This window comes from Tachysurus fulvidraco, chromosome 1 (assembly GCF_022655615.1).
Source record: "Tachysurus fulvidraco isolate hzauxx_2018 chromosome 1, HZAU_PFXX_2.0, whole genome shotgun sequence".
Taxonomy (NCBI): Eukaryota; Metazoa; Chordata; class Actinopteri; order Siluriformes; family Bagridae; genus Tachysurus; species Tachysurus fulvidraco.
Window position 1 is genome coordinate 50,237,785 of NC_062518.1, and position 27,238 is coordinate 50,265,022.

The 27,238-nt window shown below is 39.0% G+C and overlaps 2 protein-coding genes across 10 annotated transcripts in view; both read right to left on the minus strand.

Moving 5' to 3' along the window:
* Positions 1–27,238, minus strand: part of LOC113636588 — a 204,478-nt gene that overhangs the window by 83,828 nt on the left and 93,412 nt on the right. Inside the window, exons 1-4 of one of the 9 annotated variants that reach the window (XM_047813874.1) lie at positions 13,295–13,688; positions 8,209–8,291; positions 7,748–8,038; positions 7,349–7,642 (exon numbers count right to left, since the gene is read on the minus strand). The exons of 4 other annotated variants lie outside the window; for them this stretch is intronic. In XM_047813874.1, the coding sequence (XP_047669830.1) occupies positions 7,349–7,642; positions 7,748–8,038; positions 8,209–8,269 (646 nt within the window). In that variant the 5' untranslated portion in view covers positions 8,270–8,291; positions 13,295–13,688. Of the gene's footprint in view, positions 1–7,348; positions 7,643–7,747; positions 8,039–8,208; positions 8,330–12,783; positions 12,967–13,294; positions 13,689–27,238 lie in introns of those variants that run through there. 4 more of the 9 variants (XM_047813859.1, XM_047813877.1, XM_047813870.1 and 1 more) reach the window with 4 other exon arrangements.
* The window catches only part of mier1b (mesoderm induction early response 1b, transcriptional regulator), a 13,598-nt gene continuing 6,295 nt past the window's right edge, over positions 19,936–27,238 (minus strand). Inside the window, exons 2-13 of the mRNA XM_047814150.1 lie at positions 26,810–26,834; positions 26,290–26,429; positions 25,992–26,180; positions 25,621–25,732; positions 22,468–22,532; positions 22,252–22,324; positions 22,016–22,167; positions 21,838–21,919; positions 21,628–21,722; positions 21,423–21,550; positions 20,993–21,105; positions 19,936–20,911 (exon numbers count right to left, since the gene is read on the minus strand). Of these exons, the coding sequence (XP_047670106.1) occupies positions 20,673–20,911; positions 20,993–21,105; positions 21,423–21,550; positions 21,628–21,722; positions 21,838–21,919; positions 22,016–22,167; positions 22,252–22,324; positions 22,468–22,532; positions 25,621–25,732; positions 25,992–26,180; positions 26,290–26,429; positions 26,810–26,834 (1,413 nt within the window). The 3' untranslated portion in view covers positions 19,936–20,672. The remainder of the gene's footprint in view (positions 20,912–20,992; positions 21,106–21,422; positions 21,551–21,627; positions 21,723–21,837; positions 21,920–22,015; positions 22,168–22,251; positions 22,325–22,467; positions 22,533–25,620; positions 25,733–25,991; positions 26,181–26,289; positions 26,430–26,809; positions 26,835–27,238) is intronic.

Below are 27,238 nucleotides of genomic sequence, written 5' to 3' on the forward strand. Positions count from 1 at the left end.
ATCTATCCTGCCATTTCCACATACAGTTATTTATTTGTTTTCACATGGAGATTGGTTGAAAGATCAGATTTTAAGATCAGTGGCAACCTTCTTGGCAACCTGCTGATATATTACAGGTTTGGGTTTAATAGTTTGAACATTGACAATCTATAGATCAAATTTGAACTTTAATCTGTTGGGAACTATTTTGCCACATTTGCCATCTTCCTCATTGTCTGTGATGAAAACCCACTTATTCATCCAATCCTTAACAAATATGACAATTTTTAAATGTTTGGTTGCCCATGCTGGTGAAGTGTGAGCCCACTGGGTGAACACTAGATTGGTTTGGGTGATTTCTCAATTTAGATCCCGGCCAGTGCACAAATGAAATGTGATTTATTATGATTATTTTCATGACTTTGTTCTTTAGGCCAAAAATTGGCAAAATTATTAAATTTAAGTATCAGTGATATATGAAACTTCATGTTATTGATCAGATACTAAAAACAAATGTAGCACAAGAGAGTCCATATGGCATTATACAGTACTTGTACTGGCCAAAAGTGCTAAAGGCCATTTCCACTCATTGTCATCTCTAATGCAGTTGTGACTACAGACACTGTGCAGATTCAGCTTGGTGAGGTGATGGAGGGATACGTGAGTAGGCTAACCAGCAGACACTAAAGAAAAATTAGCTTTCCTCGGATATCCTGGTGAACTTCTACTGCTGTGCAATAGAAAGCATCCTGACCAGCTGTGTCACAGTCTGGCATGGAAGCTGCTATGTTGCAGAGCGCAGGGCATTGCACTGTTTTCACCACCCGCTGCATCACAGGAACTCCACTTCCAGCCATGGAGGACATCCACAAGAAACGCTGTCTGCGTCGAGCTCGCAGCATTCTTAGGGACTCCTCTCATCCTGCCTATAGACTGTTTTTTGAATCTAATCTTATCTAAAAAAATGGCTGAAAGGTGAAGAGGGAGAAGAAATTTGTTATAAATTATATAAATATAATTTGTTTCTATGACATTTCTTATCTGTGTCAGAGATGTTTACATTTATTACATGTATAACATACAGATGTCAGAGCATCGCTAATATGATCGGTCACAAACATAATCCCTACACCATATAGTCCCAAAATATCATAACATACAGTCAAAGTGAAGGCTTATCTTTTTTTTTTTTTACTGGACAACCAATCACATCTTCAAAAGAATGTGTAGTAATGGCATTAGCCCCGCCTCCTCTCTAAGATAAAAGTTGGTGTATTTTAATTGTTCAGAGTTGCTCTGAGATTGGTCCTGAATCACTCTTAAGATCAGATTCATAGAATTTTTTTAGCGAAGTTAGGAGCTCTCTGAGATGACTATTAGACTCTTTATGAATATGGGCCCTGATATTGAAAGATTTGGTTCTGGGAGCATGTTAAATTTCTGGAAAGAAAAAAACTAGATGAATCGTGGAGAAGCCAGCAATCAGACCTGTGCAGTCGAGCAGTGAGTTTTCATCCTCTCACATTCGCTGTAGAAGATCAATAGTGACCCTCAGCCATGTCAGTCAGATACCCTTAGTGCCTTGGAGACAGTGGTTTATTTTAAAATAATGACCTTATCTCTGATTTCTATAATGTTCTTTTTCACACAGAAGACAAGTAAAATAAGTGACACAACTATAAATAACATGAATGTAAATAATGTCCTTTCTACTGGACCTCAACAGTCTATAGTCAAGTGGAATTGTGCAACCAAGAGAACCTGAGAAATTAATAATTATCCTGTTCATAGGCTGGAATTTCTCACATATGACTGATAGAGAAACTTGTGTGCACAAAGACAGTCTGGACACAGCATGATCTAAACATGAACTGAACACACAACCTTTGAGACGATGCCACCGCTTATCCTCATTGCATTGGCTCCCACTCAAATTTCACATTGATTATAAAATACTATTACTAACTTATAAATCAATTAATGGTCTTGCGCCACAGTACCCGAGAGATCATTTTGGGTTTTTTTATGATCCGTCATGCCTACTTAGTACAAATGTCTCCAGCAGGGGGCAGAACTTTTTCTCACAGAGCCCCACAGTAATGGAACAGACTTCCAATTAGTGTTTGGGACTCAGACACAGTCTCAGAGTTTTAAGTCCGGGCTAAAAACACATTTGTTTAGATTTTTTATGAATAGATTTTTTTTAGGTAAAATAGCAGATCTGGAGGGTTCATCACCTCAGACTTAATCATTAGAGATAAATGTTAGAAATAAATAGTAACTTTTAAACTTAACAATTTTAAATTAAACTGAATTGAAATTTAATTATAATTGGATTATTTAGCACATCAGAGTTGGACACTACATAATGCAGTAAAACAGAGATCGAGAGTTAAGGTGTGTTAGTGAGAGAGATGTGAGTGCATGTGACTAAACATACAGGTTTATTCAGTCAGGGCAACACAAATGTTTATTTATTTGTTTGTTTATTTACATTATTCCATAATTTCTCGCCAGAACACAGACACAATGAAATAAAAGGTGTTAAAAGAGGGTACATCTGAGATCATACAGAATGTTAATCTTACTAAAACAACAGATTACACACTATTACATTTAAAGGTGTGGAGTCTCTTTTATCAAACTTTGTGTGCAGTTTATTGTGAAAGTGTGAAAATGCACAAAAATACCCAGAAATAAATTATTGTAATGTCTCTCCTCCACTGGTCATGAATAATGAGCTGAAGATTCATTCTGTAGTCAGTTAACAGATCTGTTAATGTGTGAAATCACTTCTCAGTTGTCTAAAGACTGTAATTACACACAATTAATACCAATGCATAATTTACTGTTACGTTCAGAAAGCATTAAACTAACTGTAGACTGTAAATAGTTAGATGGAGCCACAGAATTAAATATAAAGAACAGACTAATTAACCATTCTACACACATATATAAATAAACACATGAGATGCTGTTATACCTTAATGCTTCTCATGCCTCAGTAGCCTGTATGCAGTTATTATGGAGCTGATTAAATCGGATATGAAGTGAAGTGTCAAAGCAGTGATTTATACATTTAGTTGTAATTCTCTACATATCCACACGGTGTCACTACTTACTCCGGTTCCTAATTGATACCGATTGCTCTACAAGCAGCTCAAAACTTTCATAAAATACGTGTCCAATTTCCCAACAAATATTTATTTCTAATCCCCTGCACCCTGCGGTATTTATATTACACCTTTATATTATTTTATTATAACTGAATTTTTATTTGAGAAATGACAAACATTTTCTGAATTAATATTTAGAATATTATTGTTGATGCTGTTATTGAATATGATTGTAGAGACTACTGATCATTCATTATACAAACAATGCATCTGTTTATCCACAGACTATTTATGACTCAGTGTCAGTAGTGATGACATACAGTCACATCAGACAGCTGTTTGAAGACTGCAGAGAACTTCTGGACAGGACCAAGATGGTATTATTATTATTATTATTATTATTATTATTAATTATTAATTCGGGCTTCACTTCAATAATAGTTAATAAATAAATAAATATGTAATATATACTTATTGGACACTTTATTGTAAATATATGTATGTGTGTGTGTGTGTATATATATATATATATATATATATATATATATATATATATATATATATATATATATATATATGCTGAACTACAAGTGTATTGTACTGAGAAAATCATATATATTTAAAAGATATGTTTATCATACATTTGTTTACTTTTTAAAAAAAAAAAAAGTAATAAAAAAAAATTGTGTGCAGTTATTTAAATCTAAAATGGATATGTTTTGTCAGGCTGTTTGACTGACAAAAGTGAACTGACCGAGACACTTTGCTGCAAGGAGTGGAGCAGATCAGTGTGACAAAGCCTTCACTGCCAAATGCAAGAGGGCTCCCAGCAGCACCCGTGGAACATGGACATGCTGTTATCGAGTGTGAGGCAGTAATTTGCCACTGCAAACATGTTGGAACTGAGACTGTGGTATCACATGCAGATGTAGCTGCACCTGGCACCAGCCTGACTCATGTGGCATGTGAATCTGCTTTCTGGCCTGGTGTCAAGCATGATCCTGTGTGGTTTAACTGGCCTGGATATTAAAATCAGCAGGGTCATCACCCATCAGCGCCAGATATGTATAATCTCTGGGTTAAACATCCTTTCTGCCAGGTCATCAACCATCAGTGCACCTTTGTCTCAGGGTTCTTCATCATTTCCCCAGCCAATAGCTCCAGTCCCACGGTCCCAGAACCAACAACATGCATGGAGACTGTGAAAGGCAGAGCTTGCGGCGGGAGGGGAGCCACCAAAAAATTGTCTGTCAAAGGAAGGCTACCACTACCAGTGTAAATTATGTGGTCAGTCAAAGAACAAACTTACCGGCCACTCAAACCTCTTACGGGTCGCCGTGCAGGGCACGGAAGTCAAAGTGACCACTAGGGGATGACCCAGAAACAAGCTTCAATTCAACTTTAAAGCATCAAATCCTCCAAAAACACGAAAAAACCTATTTACCTAGTAAAGTTTATACTCTCAATAATTTTTCAGCCCACACACAAAGCACAATATGATTCACAGCCTTCATACAATTAGAAAAAAATTTCGGACAAAACTGACCTAGGTGGCGCTAGACCGGTTTTTCCCTTACATTTAGATGCGTCTCTTTCTTCACTGGGGTAATATATTCCAACACAAATAATCCACAAAAATCCACACAGGTCCAAGGAATTGAAATCTGTAAGCCTTTTAATCCAAAACGCTCTGGTCGCGCCGCAAATATTCCGTTAGTGTTCTGAAAACTGGAAACAGAAGTGCGCCATCATCTGGTTTTGCCGCTCTAACTTCTCATTGGGATATTCAAAAATTCAAAGTCTACGTCATATTTATAGCCCAGGTCCTAACCAATCAAATAAGCCCTCATTTGAGCCAATCGGTGCTTGTATGGCAGAGATAGACGGCTGGGAAGCCAATGGTGGCATGACCTCATTTTTGGGAACCCGCCTTTGACTGACAATTACTCCTTCCAATAGCAATGAAATGGGCTGGGACCTATACAGCCGTTTAGCCAATAAGCAGACGATTCCAACGGTATATGACATGCCGTATGTACTTTGCCTGTGTCTGCGTGAACTGGATGCGCAGAAGAATTCTTGCGTAATCCCTGACCTTTTGTCCCTCTCACAGCTCAGGGTGACAAGTTACAGGCCTGTTTTCACACCAGAGTGATAGAGAGAGAGTCTAGGCTTATTTATGGCTTGTCAGACTGAGCCTGCAGCCTTTTATTTCAAAGTTATACAGTAAACAAGTACACAAAAACGCTGCACCCGACGACCAGGGCCGTAGAAAAATATTCATATAAAATCCATTTTTGGGTCTTTTGACTTGAAATTTTTTTGGTGAAAGCCAAGACATGTGGCTATGACTCTCAGTTGTTGGTTTGTCCCTAACATGTTCCAGACAAATAAGATTAATCAGTTTATCAGGTAAACAACCCAGGCGGAAATGAAAACCTTCCATTCTAGCCTCTGTAACTTTGTGCCAGTAAGGCATAGTATCAACCTGACACTAGTTTCTGAATCTCTTCTTTCCAATGAGACCAGACTCACCCCTGTGTGTCAAAGTATGTGGGAGCTGTACCACTTTTTGTTGGGTAGGTCATGTAGGCGAAAAACATGCAAAAGGGGGGGGGGGGATGCATAAAGGGGTTAAAGGTAAATGGTACTGTCCAGAATCTGGGAAGGCCATTGAACAGTGGAAAGACTCTTTGTAATTCAATCAAAGAACATTTATTTAACTTGAAACACTTTTTATTTTTCTAGCAATTTATTTTAACATTTTTTTATGTCATAACCTTTGTAATAAGTGAAAAGCTCTATAATGATAGTATTTATATAATAATTACTGTAGGTATAATATAATAATTGCAATTAAATAAAATAGTAATAATAGTTGAATTAAAATATATATATATTGTTATTATTAATATTTGTCTTGTTAATAAGTTAAAACATAAATTGTTTAAAAGGCAAGCTTGTTGAAATAACATATATTAGTGAATAAAGTGTGTTTGGAGAAATAAGCATTGTGTGTTAATCTTTTACCTTTATGGAAGTCTACAAAGAATTTAATATTAATTAAAATATATTCTTGTTAAAAAATAAAAAAATATTGAAGTATTGAATAATTAATAAGTATTGAAGAAAACACTCCCTGCACTACAAAACCCCTCCTTTTTTTCTCTTTTCCCCCTTTTTTCCCCCTTTTTCCTTCTTTACTTTCCCCCCTCCAGGCAGTCCCTTTTGCCCTGGCTCATCCCCAGAAAACTCTAAACTCCAGAAGACTCTAAACTCCAGAAGACTCTTCTGACGGCTCTTCGCACGAAGTCCACCTTTTCATCTGGGCTTCGAGAACGTTTCAGGACATCCTGGTGAATAAAATTCAGTTTAAAGGATAGAAACTGTAGAGAATCGTCTTCTCATTGTAAGACCTGACATATTTAGAGTTTCAACAAGTCAGAGTATCAGATGTAATACTGAGTGTTCAGATAAATATTACAAACACTTAATAATCTGATGTGTAAACAGTTAGCTGTTCCCTCTCAGTGATCACGTGAGATTACTGAATAGAATTTGTAATTATTCTGACAGTAAAAGTGTCATTTATCAGTCATCATATTTGTTCTGTGGAAGTGTCCATGTAGTAACTGGGTGATGTCTAATCAGGGTGATGTGGAGTTTATTACAGCACACAGTCATGTGATCTCTGATGTCACAGTGCTGTATGTCTCTGTTACTTACACAATAGAATCGGATGTCGTTATATTTAATCAGGTACAGGATTGACACAATCAGTGCAGCAACCAGAAACACCACCACCACCACTATCAGGACGATCGCCCACACTGGTAGAGGAGGTTCTATACCAAATACACACACACACACACACACACACACACACACACACACACACACACACACACACACACACACACACACACACACACAGTGTTTATTAGTGACTTAACACACACCATGTGCCAGTGAGTGTGATTAACTGAACACCAATAACACACCCACTGGGCCTCATTTACAGTGTTAGTTTTAAACATTTATTTATTTGTAAATCATCTGCAGGAGAATTTATTTACTAGTAAACAAACCTGTGTGTAGAAAATGTAGAATTTAATGACAGGTTCTCATACGGTCAAGTTTCAGAGCAACTTTAAGTTTTATTTTATTATATTAACTGAATGTTCAGGATGATTTCTGACCAATATCAGACTGTTGAATTTTACACACTGACACAAATCACACTGAATACGTACCTCTTACTGTTACTGAGTAATCATGAAGGTTCTCGTTGAACTTCGTGTCTCTGATGCTGTAAACTCCATCATCAGTCCACTTTACTCCTCTCAGTGTAAGAAGTGTGTTAGTGAGTGATGTTCTCTGTGTGTATTCAGCTGTACAGACTAGTGAGCTTTTATACACAATGCAGATCTGTACACCATGTGGATCTGCTGAATCTCTTTGTTTAAAGATCACCTCCACTTGGTCTGTTAAGAGTAAATTCAGCTGTAGATCTTCACCAGGATTCACCTGAACTGGTGATATGACGGCTGAGGAGAAAAAACACCAGACTGAATTTTAACTGGATATAAATATAACACATTAAGCCTAAATCAGTGAGAGTTTATAAACTATAGAGCAGTAAACACACTTACACTCGATGCTGAGACGCACATCATTAACGTCTTTTCCATCACACTGACACGTGTATATGTTCCTCTTACTGTAATCAGCTACAGGGATGGTGAGGGTCAGATCTCCCTTCAGATACTGATTATGGGAGATGCTAAATCCTTCTGCTGAACTGCAGGATGTCTGATCACACTGAGCCACTATATAACCTTGGTTATTGAACCATGTGGCCTGATCAGAACATCTCCGATCACAGGGCAGAGCAGCAGCCTGATTAAACTGCACCTTTACAGTAGTGACAGCTGATACAGGAACTGAAAGAGAAAAGCAGATAAACAGAATAAAATATAAATATACTCTTGTAAATATGATTAACATCATTTATGTTCAACACATTTCTGTATAAATCCTTTCTGTAGAACTCCTTCCTGTCAGAGAGACAAACTGAGTTCAGTGTGAGCAGTGAGACTGATATCACACTCACCTGTGATGAACGTGAGGATGAGTAAAAGCAGGAGGTGGAGAGGAACCCTGCAGAACATCATATCTGAGACACAACCTGCAGCACTGCACAGGTGAAAACAGGTGAGGAATTAACCAGGAACCTAAACATAATAACTTCAGTGAGAGACCATAAGTACTGATAACTGATAAGTATTGATAACTGGAATGTTTTCTGGGAGCGTCCTAGGCTTTTCCGTGCTGACGGCCTGCACACCAGCAGAGTTGGAGCGGATATCCTCTCAGACCACATCTCCAGGGCGCTGAACACCTTCTGACTGGTAAACTACTCCTTAAATTTAAATTTCCATAGTCATCCTTCACCTCAACACATTGACACAAATGCACACATAGTTCACCCTATAGAAACTGTGTCTGTTTCCAGAGCAGTGAGATCAAAAAATAAATACGTGAGAAGTTCTCGAAATAATCTTACTGTAATTAGACCAGAAAAATGCCATAGAAACAAACAAAAACAGTTCTTAAAGTTTGTGCTTCTGAACATTAGATCACCCAAAGCACTTATTGTAAATGAAATCATCTCAGAAAATAGCCTTACTGCATTCTGAATTACAGAAACTTGGATTAAACCAAATGAATACATCGGTCTAAACGAGTCTACACCATCAGGATATATCTATAAGCACGAACCTCGTCTGACTGGTCGTGGAGGTGGTGTCGCCACTATCCTTAGTGATTACCTCACTGTTACCCAGAGAACACAGCCTAGATTTAGTTCTTTTGAAGTGCTCGTCCTTAATGTTACACTATCGCACATGCACACGAAGAAATCCCTGATGTCTCTTGCTCTAGCGACCGTGTACAGACCCCCAGGGCCCCAGACCCCCAGGGCCCTACACAGTTTTTCTTAGAGAATTCACAGATTTTCTCTCAGACCTATTAGTTAACTTTGATAAAGCATTAATTGTAGGAGAATTTAATATTCATGTTGACGACACAAATGATGCTCTAGGACTCACATTTTTGGACTTACTAAACTCACTTGGGCTTAAACAAAACATCACTAAAGCAACTCATCGTTGTAATCACACACTAGATTTAATAATATCACACAGAATAGATGTCACTGATATAGATATCATACCTCAAAGTGATGACATCACAGACCATTACCTCATAATGTACACACTACCTATAGAACAGACTAACTGTGTCTCACCACGTTATCGACTTGGTAGAACCATTATTACTTCTTACTGTACCCTTAAACACAAACGACCTAGATGTAATGACTAACAGCATAGACGCTATATTCACTAGCACATTAGACACTGTTGCCCCAGTCAGATTACAGAAGGTTAGAGATAAAACGTTTGCACCGTGGTATAATAGTCATACTCACACCCTCAAGAGGGAGACCCGTAACCTCAAGCGAAAGTGTAGAAAAACTAAATTAGAGGTGTTTAGAATTGCGTATAAGGACAGTATGTCCAGCTACAGACAGGCTCTAAAAGCTGCTAGGGCTGAGCACCTGAGCAAACTCATAGAAAGTAACCAGAACAACCCCAGGTTTTTATTTAGCACAGTGGCTAGTTTAACAAAAAACCAGAAATGTGAACACACTATTCCATCACAGGTCAGTAGTGAGGATTTTATGAGATTCTTCACTGATAAAATCGAAAGTATCAGGAATAAAATAGATGACGCTCAACATGTGAGAGCAACTAGTGACCCAGTCTCACTTAAGGCTCTAGACACACAACTACAGTGCTTTACAAGTACAGGACAGGAAGAGCTTGTTACCACATCTAAATCAACAACTTGTTCACTAGACCCCATTCCAACTAAATTACTGAAAGAAGTGTTACATAAAGCTGGTGAGCCTCTTCTTAATATTATTAACTCCTCGTTATCGTTAGGTTACGTCCCTAAATCTTTCAAGTTGGCAGTCATTAGGCCACTCATTAAGAAACCTAATTTAGATCCTAATGAACTATCAAATTGCAGACCTATCTCACACCTTCCGTTTATGTCTAAAATACTTGAAAAGGTTGTGTCTGTTCAACTGAGCTCCTTCTTACAGGAGAGCAACATCCTTGAAGAGTTTCAGTCAGGTTTCAGACCCCATCATAGCACAGGAACTGCACTTGTTAAAGTTACAAACGACTTGTTCTTAGCTTCGGACCAATTAGTCCCTATTAGTTCTACTTGACCTTAGTGCTGCATTCGACACTATAGATCACAACATTCTCCTAGATCGCTTACAGAATTACACAGGTATTCATGGTCAGGCTTTAAGTTGGTTTAGATCCTACCTGTCTAACCGATACCATTTTGTAGAATTAAATGGTGAATCCTCCAGTTTATTACCGGTTAATTATGGGGTCCCTCAAGGATCAGTTCTAGAACCTCTGCTTTTCTCGATATACATGCTTCCAATAGGGAACATTATTAGAAGACATGGGATTAGTTTCCACTGCTATGCTGATGATACACAAAACCAGATGAAATAGCCAAAGTGTCCAAATTAACTCAATGCCTTAGGGAGATAAAAGACTGGAGGAGTTGTAATTTTCTGTTGTTAATCTCTGATAAGACAGAAATACTACTTATAGGTCCAAAACCCAGTACACAGAAACTCTTACAATTTAACTTGTACTTAGAAGGATGTACTGTTACTAGTAGCTCGACAGTGAAAGACCTGGGTGTTATATTAGACAGCAACCTGTCTCTTGAAAATCATATCGCCCATACTACAAAAACAGCCTTCTTCCACCTTAGAAACATTGCCAAGCTGAGAAACATCCTGTCTTTATCTGATGCTGAGAAGCTAGTTGATGCGTTCATGACCTCTAGACTGAACTATTGTAATGCATTACTAGGTGGTTGTCCTGCATCTTTAATAAATAGGTTACAGTTAGTCCAAAATGCAGCTGCCAGAGTTCTCACTAGGACAAGAAAGTATGACCATATAACCCCAATGTTATCATCTCTACACTGGCTACCTGTTAAGTTTAAAACTGATTACAAACTGCTGCTACTTACGTACAAGGCTCTTAATGGTTTAGCTCCCATGTATCTAACTAGTCTTCTAACACGTTACAATCCTTCACGCTCTCTGAGATCACAAAACTCAGGACTTCTGCTAGTTCCCAGAATATCTAAGTCTACTAAAGGTGGTAGAGCGTTTTCTTATTTAGCTCCCAAACTCTGGAATAGTCTTCCTGATAGTGTTCGGGACTCAGACATACTTTCCCAGTTTAAATGGAGATTAAAAACTAATCTCTTTAGTCAGACGTACACATAATACATCCCATAATATCATGCACCAGTACATCAGACCAGCACATTTGTGTGTTTGTGTGTGTGCGTGTGAGACTTTTATAAGTGGTGGTAATAACGGGTGCCAGGTGACGGTGATTAGTACTCAGGTGATGTGGATATTGTTTGCTGAGTAAGGGGAGAACCTGGCAATTCTTCTTATGTAATATTCTTTCGTTACAGACATGTTAGCTCCGTTAGCACACAAGACAAACAGGTCTGTCCTTTATATTCGTGAACAGATAATCTGCCTCCCTCCTGTCCTGTAAGCTCCTATTGTCCATCTTTCGTTTGGCCATTTTTGTGGAGGGTGAATTAACTTGCCCCATGTGACTGTAACATGGTTGTTAACGACTGTCAACAGAGAATGAGGGGTGCTTGGTGTTCGTGACTACGCGTCAATACAGTGGCAAGGCATTCTGGGATTTGAAGTATTAGTATTATTACATGCGGCTAGCCAGCTGTAATGCACATTTGATATGATCTCGCGGGCCAAATATAATTACACCGGGGGCCACATTTGGCCCGCGGGCCTGAGTTTGACATATGTGTATTAAATTAATCATTTAGCAGACTTCCTTATCCAGAGCAACATACATTTTATCTTATTTTTATACAACTAAGGAACTGAGGGTTAAGGACCTTGATCAGGAGGAGCCCAGCACCAGCAGCTTGTTAAACCTGGGGTTCAAACTCACAACCTTCCAAACTGCAGTCCAACACCTTAACCACTAAGCTACAACATCCCCCTTGACCCAGGGCTGCAGGGATTCAGAGAAAATAACTATCACAAATCACAAAAGAGATTCAAATGTTATACTCTGAAGGTGTATCAGGTTCACCGACATCCACTTAGGGCTTCTATGGGCGGCCACAGAAAACCTTAAAAAACAACAATACTATCAATATGGCTTAAAAACAAAAAGGCTTTTATAGTGATGATGCACTTGGTGGGTAGCCAATATTCCCCTAGTAATAAATGACATCCAATCAAGCATTGCTGACATATGGTTATTTCTTTTTTTGGTGTCTTCACCACTGAGTTTCATTAGTGACAGCGGCCACATTGATTGTCCCAGAAAAATGATTTGAATAACCTTTGTTCAGACCCCTCTATAGATACTAAAATTTGTGCTGATAAGATCAATGGTCTAGGATTATTACTCAAAGGTGTTTTTCCCCAAAAAAAAAACCCTACATGATGAGTCTGTTCAAATCGCCAATGAGAAAAGAATTCAGCAGAAAAAAGATCAACTATAAAATGTAAAAAATGTACCTTTAGCTTTGGCCTGTAGGTGGTGCAACAGAGATGGGTGATCGCTGAAATTTAATACCCCAAAAATATCCCAAACATTTGATATCTGGATACTTTGAACTGTCCTCTATAAATGTGCCAGATAAAACTCCACCAAAGTGTGTAATGTGTGTCACAGACTCCCATAAGGAGTTAACAGTTGAACATTAAAACAGTTACAATAGGAGCCTTGTACCAGCAGCACTTGGTCTGTAATAACAATAGAGCTAGTGATAAAAGTCATAAACACTTATGTGGTTTAACTGAGACAAGATCACTACATAAACTATATTTTCTATAATTAATACATCACACTTTCACATTTATTCACAAAAACATTTAAAATATTACTAAAAATAATGTTTAGTGCTTTTCCTCATTATACATAAACTCTTCATAATGAGTTTAATCTGTAATACTGTAAAAATATTGTAATATGTTTAATATGTAATAGTAAAATATATCTTTATAATAATGTTTATAATGAACTTACCGTCAGAAGTTTAAAAGTTGTAGTGATGGGAGTGTAAAAGCTTCTCCTTAAAGGAAAGAGGAGCTGGACAGTGACACTGCATATAAACACTTCATTTACAGCCCAAAGAGAAAGTGTAAACTGTGAGAAGGAGTCAGGATCAGGAAGAGATAAAAGTGCAGGAAGCTACAGATGAAGTGGAGATGCTGGATGTTTTAGGTAGGAGAAGGACAGAGATCGTGACTGAGGAGTGTGTCCACTTCGTTCAGGAATTCCTAGGGGAAAGGAAAGTTAAACTGCATGGAATTTAAGAGAGATTAAAGGTTAATGAGACAAAGTAAGACAGTAGACCTGTCCCACCACCACCCCTGTATGTTTCTAGTGGTGACTGAGAGAGAGTATAGACAGAGGATAGAGCAGCTGGTGTAACAGTGTTCTGTGTGGATATCAGAGTAGTGGGAGGTTAAAGCCCAGATAAAACCAGCTTTCCTTATGACTGACTGACAATCCCATTCTGTCAGAGAATAAAATATGATTTAGGAAAACAACAAGACAGGAAAAGTACTAAAGGAAAAGACAGTAATAAAAGAGCTTTATTTATATGTACATATATATATATATATATATATATATATATATATATATATATATATATATATACGTATATATATATACGTATATATATATATATATATATATATATATATATATATATATATATATATATATATATATATATAATTTTTTTTTAATTAAGGGGAGTCTCTTTTTTTGACATTTTAGAAAGAATTTTATTTAATTATATTCAAAATCTTTATTACAGTAAAATCACACATTATGTATGATTTAGCTCATGTGGCAGCAATGAGTCCTTTAGCTTAGAGAGACTGTTATATGTGTAGTCATCATGTGGGAAAGTCAGGATGGAAACATACATACATCTTATACAGAATTACTAAAAGATGTGGTGTCATAACCAGGGTCAGGTGTTTTAAAATCTTCTTCAGAGTAAAACACACAAACAAGGAATCAAGGTGACAATCAAGGTGAACAAGGAACAGGTGAAATGGCGGAAACATGAGTCAGGTAAGAATGTAGCACCGCCCACATGACGGTTTAAACTATATTTGTTTATAACTTGTAGACAAACCAAATCATACTGGAAACCAATCACTGTATGTAAGAGTGTGTGAGAGGGGTGTGTGGAGTGAAGAGCGTTTATGAGGGGTGTGTGGGGTGAAGAGTGTGTATGAGGGGTGTGTGGGGTGAAGATTGTGATCATTCAAAATGTATACATCTTCCTTAACCAGCAAGGGTGCATGAACACACACACACACACACACACACACACACACACACACACACACACACACACACACACACACACGGAGTACAAATGGTAGAGCTAAAACACTAGAATTTGCCTTTTCACTGTGTAGATATTGCACTGTATGGAAGAAGCCTTTGCTGCTGCAAGATAAAATTCTTTCTTTACTTCTTTGCTATTATCACCATCTCTGAGTCTGAGTGTAATAATGAACTATTGAGAGCATCCTGACAGGAAGCATCACAGCCTGGTTTGGGAAAAAGCACAAGACAAGACAGACGAGCTCTTCAAAAAGTGAAGCGATCAGCTGAGACCAAAGCCAGGAAGATTCTATTCTCTCTGTTGCCATAAAGAAAGTACTTCTGCTCATTAAAGGCAAACGCAGAGAGAATGAGGAGGAGCTTTTTCCTGCAAGGACTATTCCAAATCACCCACTACCTCAGCCGGACTCTTTTGCACACTTGCATTTTTCGATATTTTATCTATTTTCCTATTGCAACCTTCTGTATATACAAATATATTATATTTTATTCCATCTTATTCTTTTACATTAATGTAAATGTGAACTATTTTTATATAGATAACAAACATTTTACTGACATGTGTATGATTGTGTTTGTGCAAATATAAAATTAAAATTTGGAAACTTTAATATTCATTTTGATAAGTTAGAAGATCCTCTGAGAACAGCATTTGTTTCCATCTTAGATAAAGTAGGGGAGAACCAGAATGTAATAGGACCCACTCATAATGGAGGTCAAACTCTTGATCTCATTCTAACCCTCAGATTAAATATATTATATATATATATATATATATATATATATAGATATATATATATATATATATATATATATATATATATATACACACAGTATATATATATATATATATACATATGTATATATATACATATATATATATGTACAGACCAAAAGTTTGGACACACCACCTTTTCAATCGGACAACGACCCCAAACACACCTCCAGGCTGTGTAAGGGCTATTTGACCATGAAGGAGAGTGATGTGGTGCTGCACCAGATGACCTGGCCTCCACAGTCACCGGACCTGAACCCGATCGAGATGGTTTGGGGTGAGCTGGACCGCAGAGTGAAGACAAAAGGGCCAACACGTGCTAAGCATCTCTGAGAGCTCCTTCAAGACTGTCGGAAGACCATTTCAGGTGACTACTTCTTGAAGCTCATCAAGAGAATGCCGAGAGTGTGCAAAGCAGTAATCAGAGCAAAAGGTGGCGACTTTGAAGAACCTAGAATATGACATATTTTCAGTTGTTTCACACTTTTTTGTTATGTATGTATATAATTCCACACGTGTTCATTCATTGTTTTGATGCCTTCAGCATGAATCTACAATTTTCATAGTCATGAAAATAAAGTAAACTCTTTGAATGAGAAGGGGTGTCCAAACTTTTGGTCTGTACTGTATATATATATCATTTAAATTGCACTTCGGACACAATATTTATAATTTGCCACATTGCCGTGTTAAACTTAATTTACATCCACTACTACAGAGAGATTTACCAACAGTCTTCCAGAATTATCATCCTTGATTGGATCACGATCTGACCCACAGAACTTGATCAGGTGACTGACTATTTAGAGCCAATGTTTCTCTACACCCTAGAAATTGTAGCTCCACTTAAAAGGAAAGTAATTAGAGAGCAAAAAGTGTGCGCTTTGGTACGACAACACACGAATTTAAAACAATCAGCTAGGAAATCAATAGTATTTCAAGTCTCATGGAAGGAATGCATCCTCAGCTACAGAAATCTCTCAACCCCAGAAATAATCCTATTTTTTTATTTAATACTGTACCAACATTAAATAGTAGTAAAATAAATGTAGAAAAGTGAGCTCCGTTAATATGCAGCAGCAAATGAGTTCATGAATTATTTTAATGGGAAAATTGAGATTATAAGGCAGAAATTCAGATCATTAATTTAAAACCAAACAACTTCATAGATAAAACAGTGGAAGCCAATACCATGTTTATGAATAATTGCACCAAGGGGTAGCATATATAGGGAGAAAATCAATGGGCCTAAAAAAGGAACCTTGTGGAACACTGAACATTACCTTTGTTAGAGTGGTCACCATTTAGATCTACAAACTGATAGCGATCATTTAAATAATAGTGATGGACCTCTCTCTCCATCTACACTGTTTTTATGCACTGACACTTTAACTCTGGACTGTTACTGACACTTTAACTCTGGACTGTTACTGACACTTTAACTCTATACTGACACTGACACTTTAACTCTGGACTGTTACTGACACTTTAACTCTATACTGACACTGACACTTTAACTCTGGACTGACACGGTCACTTTAACTCTGGACTGACATTTTGACTCCGGACTGACACTGACACTTTAACTCTATACTGACTGTCACTTTAACTCTGGACTGACACTGACACTTTATACTGACACTGACACTTTAACTCTGGACTGACTGTCACTTTAACTCTGGACTGACACTGACACTTTATACTGACACTGTCACTTTAACTCTGGACTGACACTGACACTTTAACTCTGGACTGACAATTTAACTCTGGACTGACACTGACACTTTAACTATATACTGACACTGACACTTTAACTCTGGACTGACTGTCACTTTAACTCTGGACTGACACCGACACTTTAACTCTATACTGACACTGACACTTTAACTCTGGACTTACACTGACACTTTAACTCTGGACTGACTGTCACTTTAACTCTGGACTGACTGTCACTTTAACTCTGGACTGACACTGACACTTTAACTATATACTGACACTGACACTTTAACTCTGGACTGACTGTCACTTTAACTCTGGACTGACACTGACACTTTAACTATATACTGACACTGACACTTTAACTCTGGACTTACACTGACACTTTAACTCTGGACTGACTGTCACTTTAACTCTGGACTGACACTGACACTTTAACTCTATACTGACACTGACACTTTAACTCTGGACTGACACTGACACTTTAACTCTATACCGACACTGACACTTTAACTCTGGACTGTTACTGACACTTTAACTCTGGACTGACACTGACACTTTAACTCTGGACTGACTGTCACTTTAACTCTGGACTGACACCGACACTTTAACTCTATACTGACACTGACACTTTAACTCTGGACTAACACTGACACTTTAACTCTGGACTAACACTGACACTTTAACTCTGGACTGACACTGACACTTTAACTCTGGACTGACTGTCACTTTAACTCTGGACTGACACCGACACTTTAACTATATACTGACACTTTAACTCTATACTGACACCGACACTTTAACTCTGGACTGACACCGACACTTTAACTCTGGACTGACACCGACACTTTAACTCTATACTGACACCGACACTTTAACTCTGGACTGACACCGTCACTTTAACTCTATACTGACACCGACACTTTAACTCTGGACTGACTGTCACTTTAACTCTGGACTTGCACAGCACAGTGCCACTTTATACACTATTTACACACCATACTGCACCTGGACACTTTAAGGACAATCTTTAAAAACCATACACATTTATATCATATGTATATTTATGCATATACATTATTTCTCTACTTATATTTTGATATTTTATATAGTTTTTATATAGTTTTTTTTAAATATAGTTTATACTTTTTTATTTATCTATTTCCTTTTATTTTTGGTTTATTTTTTAATCCTGAATTGCATTCATTTTTATGCTTATATACCGGACAGTTGCAGAAAGCATGTCACTGCATGTCGTACCCTTATGTATATGTGTGTGACCAATAACATTTCATTTGATTTTGATTTGAATAAGACCTGATCCAGGATCTAGCCCATAAAGTAGGATAACATGGTCAATGGCAACAAAAGCTGCACTAAGATCAAACAACCTCGGCAGAGAGACACGACCCTGATCAGAGACCAGTAACAGCTCATTTACCACTTTAACCTGCGCTGTCTCTGTGCTTTGATGAGGCCTAAATCCTGACTGATACATTTCATAATTATTAATAAAAGTATTTAAAAGAAATTCAAACAATTTGGTACATAACTAAAACTAAGAGTACAGTGCTAAGAGAAGAGCTGATTATTATTATTGACCCATTTAAATAAAAACGTGTAACAGATTTAGTACACAAGAAGAAATTAAATGTAACACTAACCCAGTACAATACTTTAAGAAATTTGTTTTTCACTGTGGTAAATTATCTGCATGTACAAAACACACACACTTACATATTTAGCAGACGCCCTTATCCAGAGCGACTTACTTTTTTTTTTTTTTTTATTCAATTGAGCAATTGAGGGTTAAGGGTCTTTCTCAGGGGCCCAGCAGTGGCAGCTTGGTGGACGTAGGAATCAAACTCACAACCTTCCGATTGGTAACCCAACACCTTAACCCCTAGGCTACACACCTGATGTTACCTGTGTGCACTGATGGGATTGTCATGTTTTCAGACAGGAGATTCTTCAGCATTCCTAACAGTGTCCAGTTTCTCCTCCTCCTCACATTCAGCGCTGGTGAGTGATTTCACTTACCGTTCACACTGGTCTCTAAACCATATTCACATTTTCACATAACCACTGCTTTTAAGGAGCTGGAATTAAGAAAGTATGGAGCTCTGCTGATGACATCACTACTAAATTAAAATTATAATACATGTTCATGACCTAGTAACATGTTCATTAAGTACAACCACATCTTAATAAGGTATTATTTTTGCTTCCAAGCTGGAGTATTTTACAGTAAAGACCACAACCTCAACACCTCTGCTCTCTTTTCGTTAGGTTTACATGCACAATTTATTATTAATTATTATAATTTTCTATATTTCTCTCTAAATGGAAGTCAGTAAATACTGGAACATTCAAACCATCTGTACAACTGTCAATCATTCCAGATTCGCATCTTCATTCGGTTCATTTATTTTTACTGCTTAAATCGTGAAGACAAAATGTAGGACTGTTAACAGAATAAATACTTTAGCAATTTGATTTTCAGGCCCTTTCTTTTCCAGGTGTTTTTACTGTATGCTTCGGAATAGAACCAATTAGAAAATAAACAAACCAATTTCTTTTTAAGATTTTGACTCGGCTATTAGAAAATAAACAATATTAGACACTGAAGATCTACAACAATAAAAACCTAAACTGGAGAAATTATATTTTTGTCAAAAATCTAATGTCTTCCATCAGATGTGTTGGGAAACATGGACACTACCGAGTGTGAGCTTTTTAAAGTGGTATGAACAGTAAGATCAATAAAAATGTATTAAAAAAAATTAAACACGACAGGTCTGAGTCAGGAGACTGAGATTAATTTCATTTTCATCATGAGGTTGTTTTGTGCAGCTCAAAAATCACAAACTGAAGTTTTATCTTTAAAGGAAGTGAAAGGACAGAAACAGGAACATGTACAGAGTGATTATCAAAAAGTGTGATTTCTGTACAAATCTGTACAAACCAAACAGAGCGAAGCCATGACAAGGGACACCTGTCTCACTCTCACTCTCGTCTCTTCCACTGTCCAGTCGCTCACCTGCAGAGTGTTTCACTTAGAAAATATAAATATATCTCAGCGGTAAAAAAATAATCAGGCAAATTCCAGTACAAATAGAATTGACATGTTCTGTGTAAAACCCAACTACGCTAACAAGCATCTCGTCCACGGCGACTTTGGATTGTGACAAAATCCTAGAATCAGGATCTGTAAAATAAACCCCATCCCAGTCTTATCTGGATTTGGTATGGCCTTTGGTTTCTGCTCCATCTGCAGTTCTGTTATGGTAACACCCCAGGAAAGCACAGAGAGTTTATATCTGTCCTGCATCACAAGTCTTCTATTATCTCAGAAGAGTCCATTATGGCATAGATGGGGGAATCCGAGTCTGTCCTGCTTCAGCAAATCGACTTTGTAAAGTGGATTTCAGCACGATCAAACATCTTGTCTCTGTCCTGCTTCAGCAGTTCAGTTGTCTAACCTCGGTAAAGTCCATTTCAGTTTGGACAGCGGTCCTGGATGTGTCCTGCTTCGGCAGTTCAGTCCTCTTTAACCTCTGAAGAGTCCATTTCAGCATGAACGGGTGGCTCTGATTCTGTCCTGCATTTTTTAGATGGCCGTTCTGCACTTTGGATGTCTTGTTGACGCTTTAGTGATCCGTTGCGTTCACAGCCAATAGAGTCGCGGGTCGAGTCGTTTCCGTCTATTTGCAGGTTGTCATGTTTCACATCAGTGTTGGTGGTGTCTGCATTTGGGACACAGCCATGCACACTTAGACCTGCAGCAGGGAGTAATTTTGGTATTAATTTGCTGTAACATTCTTATGTTAATATGAACATAAATATGTGTTCATGCTCACCATTGTGGGTAGAGACCTCCTCCCTCTCTGATTGGCCGATGGTAGTAGGGGGCGTGGCTGCTCGACTTGATGCTGCGCTCTCGGTCTCATCTAATAGTCGATCCATATAATCCCTACAAAAGGTACATCGGTGCCTGAGTTTAATCATTTGATGACATCATATACTGCTTTAGAGCATGACTATAGAATACTGGCTTCTGATTGGTAGGCAGCTGTGGGCCAAATCAACTAGAACTATTAACATTGGATAACGACTGAATAACTAATTACTTAGTAGTAGTGGGAATGTGAACATGAGTTTCAGAATTTTATCACACTACTGCATTCAGAGACAGCTGTGATTGGTCAATGAGATTAGTTTAATAAACTCCATAAAATAAATAAGTCTTGGCAGTCATCGGAGGACTATAAGTCTGTAGGAAACACCTACGTCACTCCCGGATGAAGGTTGTACTTCCTCTTGCCGAGTCGCGTCTGCTGAGCGAAGAAGTCGTATCGCTCAGATTTCTTCCACATGTAATAAAAGGCGACACACTCTCCCACCGACCGCGTCCTCACCTGTAACACGTTACCCCGCGTCGTCATCAGCGTCACATCACGCTGCATCGATAAAACTTCATAACACACCTGCTTACCTTGTTAGCTTGGATGAGGTGAAAATCTTTCCCGTAAGCCTTTAGACCCTGTTCAAAATGTCTACATTCCTCCTCCGTCCACACTGACAACTCTTCTGCAGAGGAGAATCTATCATAAGTACAGCTTTAATAGTGCTAACACAGATGGTGGCTAGCTAGTGTTAGCTAAACATTCATTGTAGACAAGTGCTAGCATCATGAAGTCCTCACCTCGGGCTGCTTTCACATTAAACCTCAGTCTTCTCAGAGCTTCTTCTGTGTCAAAGTCACACTTTACAAGTTCATACAGTGCCTGCTCACACACACACACACACGCACACATTTCAATGTGTTAATGACACCTATCAAATTGTAGATTAGCTGTTCATTACTTGTATTCTGTGATTACCTGTTCATTATCTTTGATGTGTGAGCCCTCAGGTATGGCTTCGACTCCGGTCTCCTCCCCGGTGCGTTTACACGCCTCGGTCAGAAACTCCACCACTGTGTGCTCAGGGAGGAACTCTGGGTTCCAAAGCAGCTGATCGTCATTCTCGTACACTGAACACCATCAGGAGAAAGTTATTAAACACGAACTTAACCCTGCTTGAGTGTGACAAGGTGATGTGTGTATGTGAAGTGTACCTCGCTCGTTCTCTTTATATTTACAGAGTCCAGCTGGAGTTTCAGCCTGATACATAGACCCTACCATGATCTCCTGTTAGACACACACACACACACACACACACACACACACACACACACACACACACACACACACACACACAGTATAATCAGCCATCACTCACACATCACTACAGAGTGAGAGAAAGGAACATAACATAGAGGGGGAGCGTTTACCTTCTTCCAGTCCTCTGAGGGAATATAGTCTTCATCCTCCTCAGACTCTTCATCCACTTCGTTATCTGAGAAAAGCAGGATTTATATTAACACAATAAAGTGAGATGAAGTGTATGAGCAGTAATGTAGCATACAGGTGTGTACGAGTGTAGAGTACAGGTGTGTATGAGTGTAGAGTACAGGTGTGTATGAGTGTAGAGTACAGGTGTGTAATTAGTGTAGAGTACAGGCGTGTATGAGTGTAGAGTACAGGTGTGTATGAGTGTAGAGTACAGGTGTGTATGAGTGTAGAGTACAGGTGTGTATGAGTGTAGAGTACAGGTGTGTATGAGTGTAGAGTACAGGTGTGTATGAGTGTAGAGTACAGGCGTGTATGAGTGTAGAGTACAGGCGTGTATGAGTGTAGAGTACAGGCGTGTATGAGTGTAGAGTACAGGCGTGTATGAGTGTAGAGTACAGGCGTGTATGAGTGTAGAGTACAGGCGTGTATGAGTGTAGAGTACAGGCGTGTATGAGTGTAGAGTACAGGCGTGTATGAGTGTAGAGTACAGGCGTGTATTAGTGTAGAGTACAGGTGTGTATTAGTGTAGAGTACAGGTGTGTATTAGTGTAGAGTACAGGTGTGTATTAGTGTATTGACAGGTGTGTATGAGTGTATTGACAGGTGTGTATGAGTGTATTGACAGGTGTGTATGAGTGTATTGACAGGTGTGTATGAGTGTATTGACAGGTGTGTATGAGTGTAGAGTACAGGTGTGTATGAGTGTAGAGTACAGGTGTGTATGAGTGTAGAGTACAGGTGTGTATGAGTGTAGAGTACAGGTGTGTAATTAGTGTAGAGTACAGGTGTGTAATTAGTGTAGAGTACAGGTGTGTATGAGTGTAGAGTACAGGTGTGTATGAGTGTAGAGTACAGGTGTGTATGAGTGTATTGACAGGTGTGTATGAGTGTAGAGTACAGGTGTGTATGAGTGTAGAGTACAGGTGTGTATGAGTGTAGAGTACAGGTGTGTATGAGTGTAGAGTACAGGTGTGTATGAGTGTAGAGTACAGGCGTGTATGAGTGTAGAGTACAGGCGTGTATGAGTGTAGAGTACAGGCGTGTATGAGTGTAGAGTACAGGCGTGTACGAGTGTAGAGTACAGGCGTGTACGAGTGTAGAGTACAGGCGTGTACGAGTGTAGAGTACAGGCGTGTATGAGTGTAGAGTACAGGTGTGTATGAGTGTAGAGTACAGGTGTGTATGAGTGTAGAGTACAGGTGTGTATGAGTGTAGAGTACAGGTGTGTATGAGTGTAGAGTACAGGTGTGTATGAGTGTAGAGTACAGGTGTGTATGAGTGTAGAGTACAGGTGTGTATGAGTGTAGAGTACAGGTGTGTATGAGTGTAGAGTACAGGTGTGTATGAGTGTAGAGTACAGGTGTGTATGAGTGTAGAGTACAGGTGTGTATGAGTGTAGAGTACAGGTGTGTATGAGTGTAGAGTACAGGTGTGTATGAGTGTAGAGTACAGGTGTGTATGAGTGTAGAGTACAGGTGTGTATGAGTGTAGAGTACAGGTGTGTATGAGTGTAGAGTACAGGTGTGTATGAGTGTAGAGTACAGGTGTGTATGAGTGTAGAGTACAGGTGTGTATGAGTGTAGAGTACAGGTGTGTATGAGTGTAGAGTACAGGTGTGTATGAGTGTAGAGTACAGGTGTGTATGAGTGTAGAGTACAGGTGTGTATGAGTGTAGAGTACAGGTGTGTATGAGTGTAGAGTACAGGTGTGTATGAGTGTAGAGTACAGGTGTGTATGAGTGTAGAGTACAGGTGTGTATGAGTGTAGAGTACAGGTGTGTATGAGTGTAGAGTACAGGTGTGTATTAGTGTAGAGTACAGGTGTGTATTAGTGTAGAGTACAGGTGTGTATGAGTGTAGAGTACAGGCGTGTATGAGTGTAGAGTACAGGCGTGTATGAGTGTAGAGTACAGGTGTGTATGAGTGTAGAGTACAGGTGTGTATGAGTATAGAGTACAGGTGTGTATGAGTGTAGAGTACAGGTGTGTATGAGTATAGAGTACGGGTGTGTATGAGTGTAGAGTACAGGTGTGTATGAGTATAGAGTACAGGTGTGTATGAGTGTAGAGTACAGGTGTGTATGAGTGTAGAGTACAGGTGTGTATTAGTGTAGAGTACAGGTGTGTAATTAGTGTAGAGTACAGGTGTGTATGAGTGTAGAGTACAGGTGTGTATGAGTGTAGAGTACAGGTGTGTATTAGTGTATTGACAGGTGTGTATGAGTGTAGAGTACAGGTGTGTATGAGTGTAGAGTACAGGTGTGTATGAGTGTAGAGTACAGGTGTGTATGAGTGTAGAGTACAGGTGTGTATTAGTGTATTGACAGGTGTGTATGAGTGTAGAGTACAGGTGTGTATGAGTATAGAGTACGGGTGTGTATGAGTGTAGAGTACAGGTGTGTATGAGTGTAGAGTACAGGTGTGTATGAGTATAGAGTACAGGTGTGTATGAGTGTAGAGTACAGGTGTGTATGAGTGTAGAGTACAGGTGTGTATGAGTGTAGAGTACAGGTGTGTATGAGTGTAGAGTACAGGTGTGTATTAGTGTATTGACAGGTGTGTATGAGTGTAGAGTACAGGTGTGTATGAGTATAGAGTACGGGTGTGTATGAGTGTAGAGTACAGGTGTGTATGAGTGTAGAGTACAGGTGTGTATGAGTATAGAGTACAGGTGTGTATGAGTGTAGAGTACAGGTGTGTATGAGTGTAGAGTACAGGTGTGTATGAGTATAGAGTACGGGTGTGTATGAGTGTAGAGTACAGGTGTGTATGAGTGTAGAGTACAGGTGTGTATGAGTATAGAGTACGGGTGTGTATGAGTGTAGAGTACAGGTGTGTATGAGTGTAGAGTACAGGTGTGTATGAGTATAGAGTACAGGTGTGTATGAGTGTAGAGTACAGGTGTATATTAGTGTAGAGTACAGGTGTGTATTAGTGTAGAGTACAGGTGTGTATGAGTGTAGAGTACAGGTGTGTATGAGTGTAGAGTACAGGTGTGTATGAGTGTAGAGTACAGGTGTGTATGAGTGTAGAGTACAGGTGTGTATGAGTGTAGAGTACAGGTGTGTATGAGTGTATTGACAGTTGTACTGACTGTTGAAGTATCTGCAGTTCTGAGGACGGATGAGTTCTTTAGCAGAAAGAGAACGACCTTCACCACCACTCTGACTGTCCACACCCTGAGACACACTCTTCACGCATTCGTCCTGGAAATGCCCGGACACACACACACACACCATACAAAATAAATAACTAAATAAAGAATTTTATTAATGAGAAAATTAATCTGAACAATAGTATTATGAGGCTACAACATAACATGAGGTTATAACATAGTGTAACTATGATATAAAAATAAAATCATTACAGAAGGTTCTGGAAGAAAATTCGAATACAGTGAAGAACAAACGAAACTTTACTGTAAAACACTGAGGAGAAAAACTAGTAAAATACGGAGAAGATCACCTTGTTCCGTTTGAGCTCCCCAGTACTCCTACTGCTCTCATCATTATCCACCTCCTCAACTTCATCATCTTCATCCTCCTCCTCCACGTCCTCTTCCTCCTCCTCATCGTCCTCGTCCTCTTCCTCTGGAGAGCCGGAGACCTCATATCCGTACAGACTGCGGAGCTCCTGGATCGGCATCTCGCTCTCCTGCTCACAGGGAAAAAATACACTGTTCAGTGTAAATTTCTTGTGTGTGTGTGTGCGCGCGTGCGTGTGAGTGTGTGTGTGTGTGTACTGCGTTTACTGTGTGTGTTACCCGTGTGAGATCCTCTATCTCCGTAGTGAAGGTAGTGTCTCTGGTCAGCTCCTCGTCCTCTCCTGTACGCTCGTCCTCAAAATCATTCACCCTCTCTACTGATGGGTCCAAATCTACACTGTCTGATCCCACGGACACCCCTGTACACACACACACACACACACACACACACACACACACACACACACACACACACACACAGGATATGTAACTATCTGATTATTAGTTACTATAAAATGACAACAGAAACTTATCTCGTGACATTAAATGTGACGAACAGATGAACTGTATAAATGTCATTCTGTGACAGAGGTCTTTAGAGAAATATGAATTCCTAGTAAATTACTGTAGTATCAGAGGAATAAAACACTTACTGTGACACTTACTGTGACACTGTGACACTTACTGTGACACTTAGTGTGACACTTACTGTGACACTGTGACACTTACTGTGACACACAGTGTTTATTACTTTACTATGATCTCCAATTATAATGTGTAACACAGATGTGACACATACCTGGGCTTGAATTCCCCAAGGAGGACTGGAACAGAACAGAAACACAGTGAACATCAGAACCACAGCTTAATGACAGAATAAAGAGAGTAACGATGTAATATTCCACTGATATCAACATTATATTCTGTCTGAAATTTGCCAAGGCGGGTGTACGTGACCACTAAACCTTCTCACTCTCACACACCCTCACACGCACTCTTACACGCACACGCACTCTCACACGCACACACTCTCACGCACACACTCTCACGCACACACTCTCACGCACTCTCACACGCACTCTCACACGCACTCTCACACGCACACACTCTCACGCACACACTCTCACGCACACACTCTCACGCACACACTCTCACGCACTCTCACACGCACTCTCACACGCACACGCTCCCTCACACGCACACGCTCCCTCACACGCACACGCTCCCT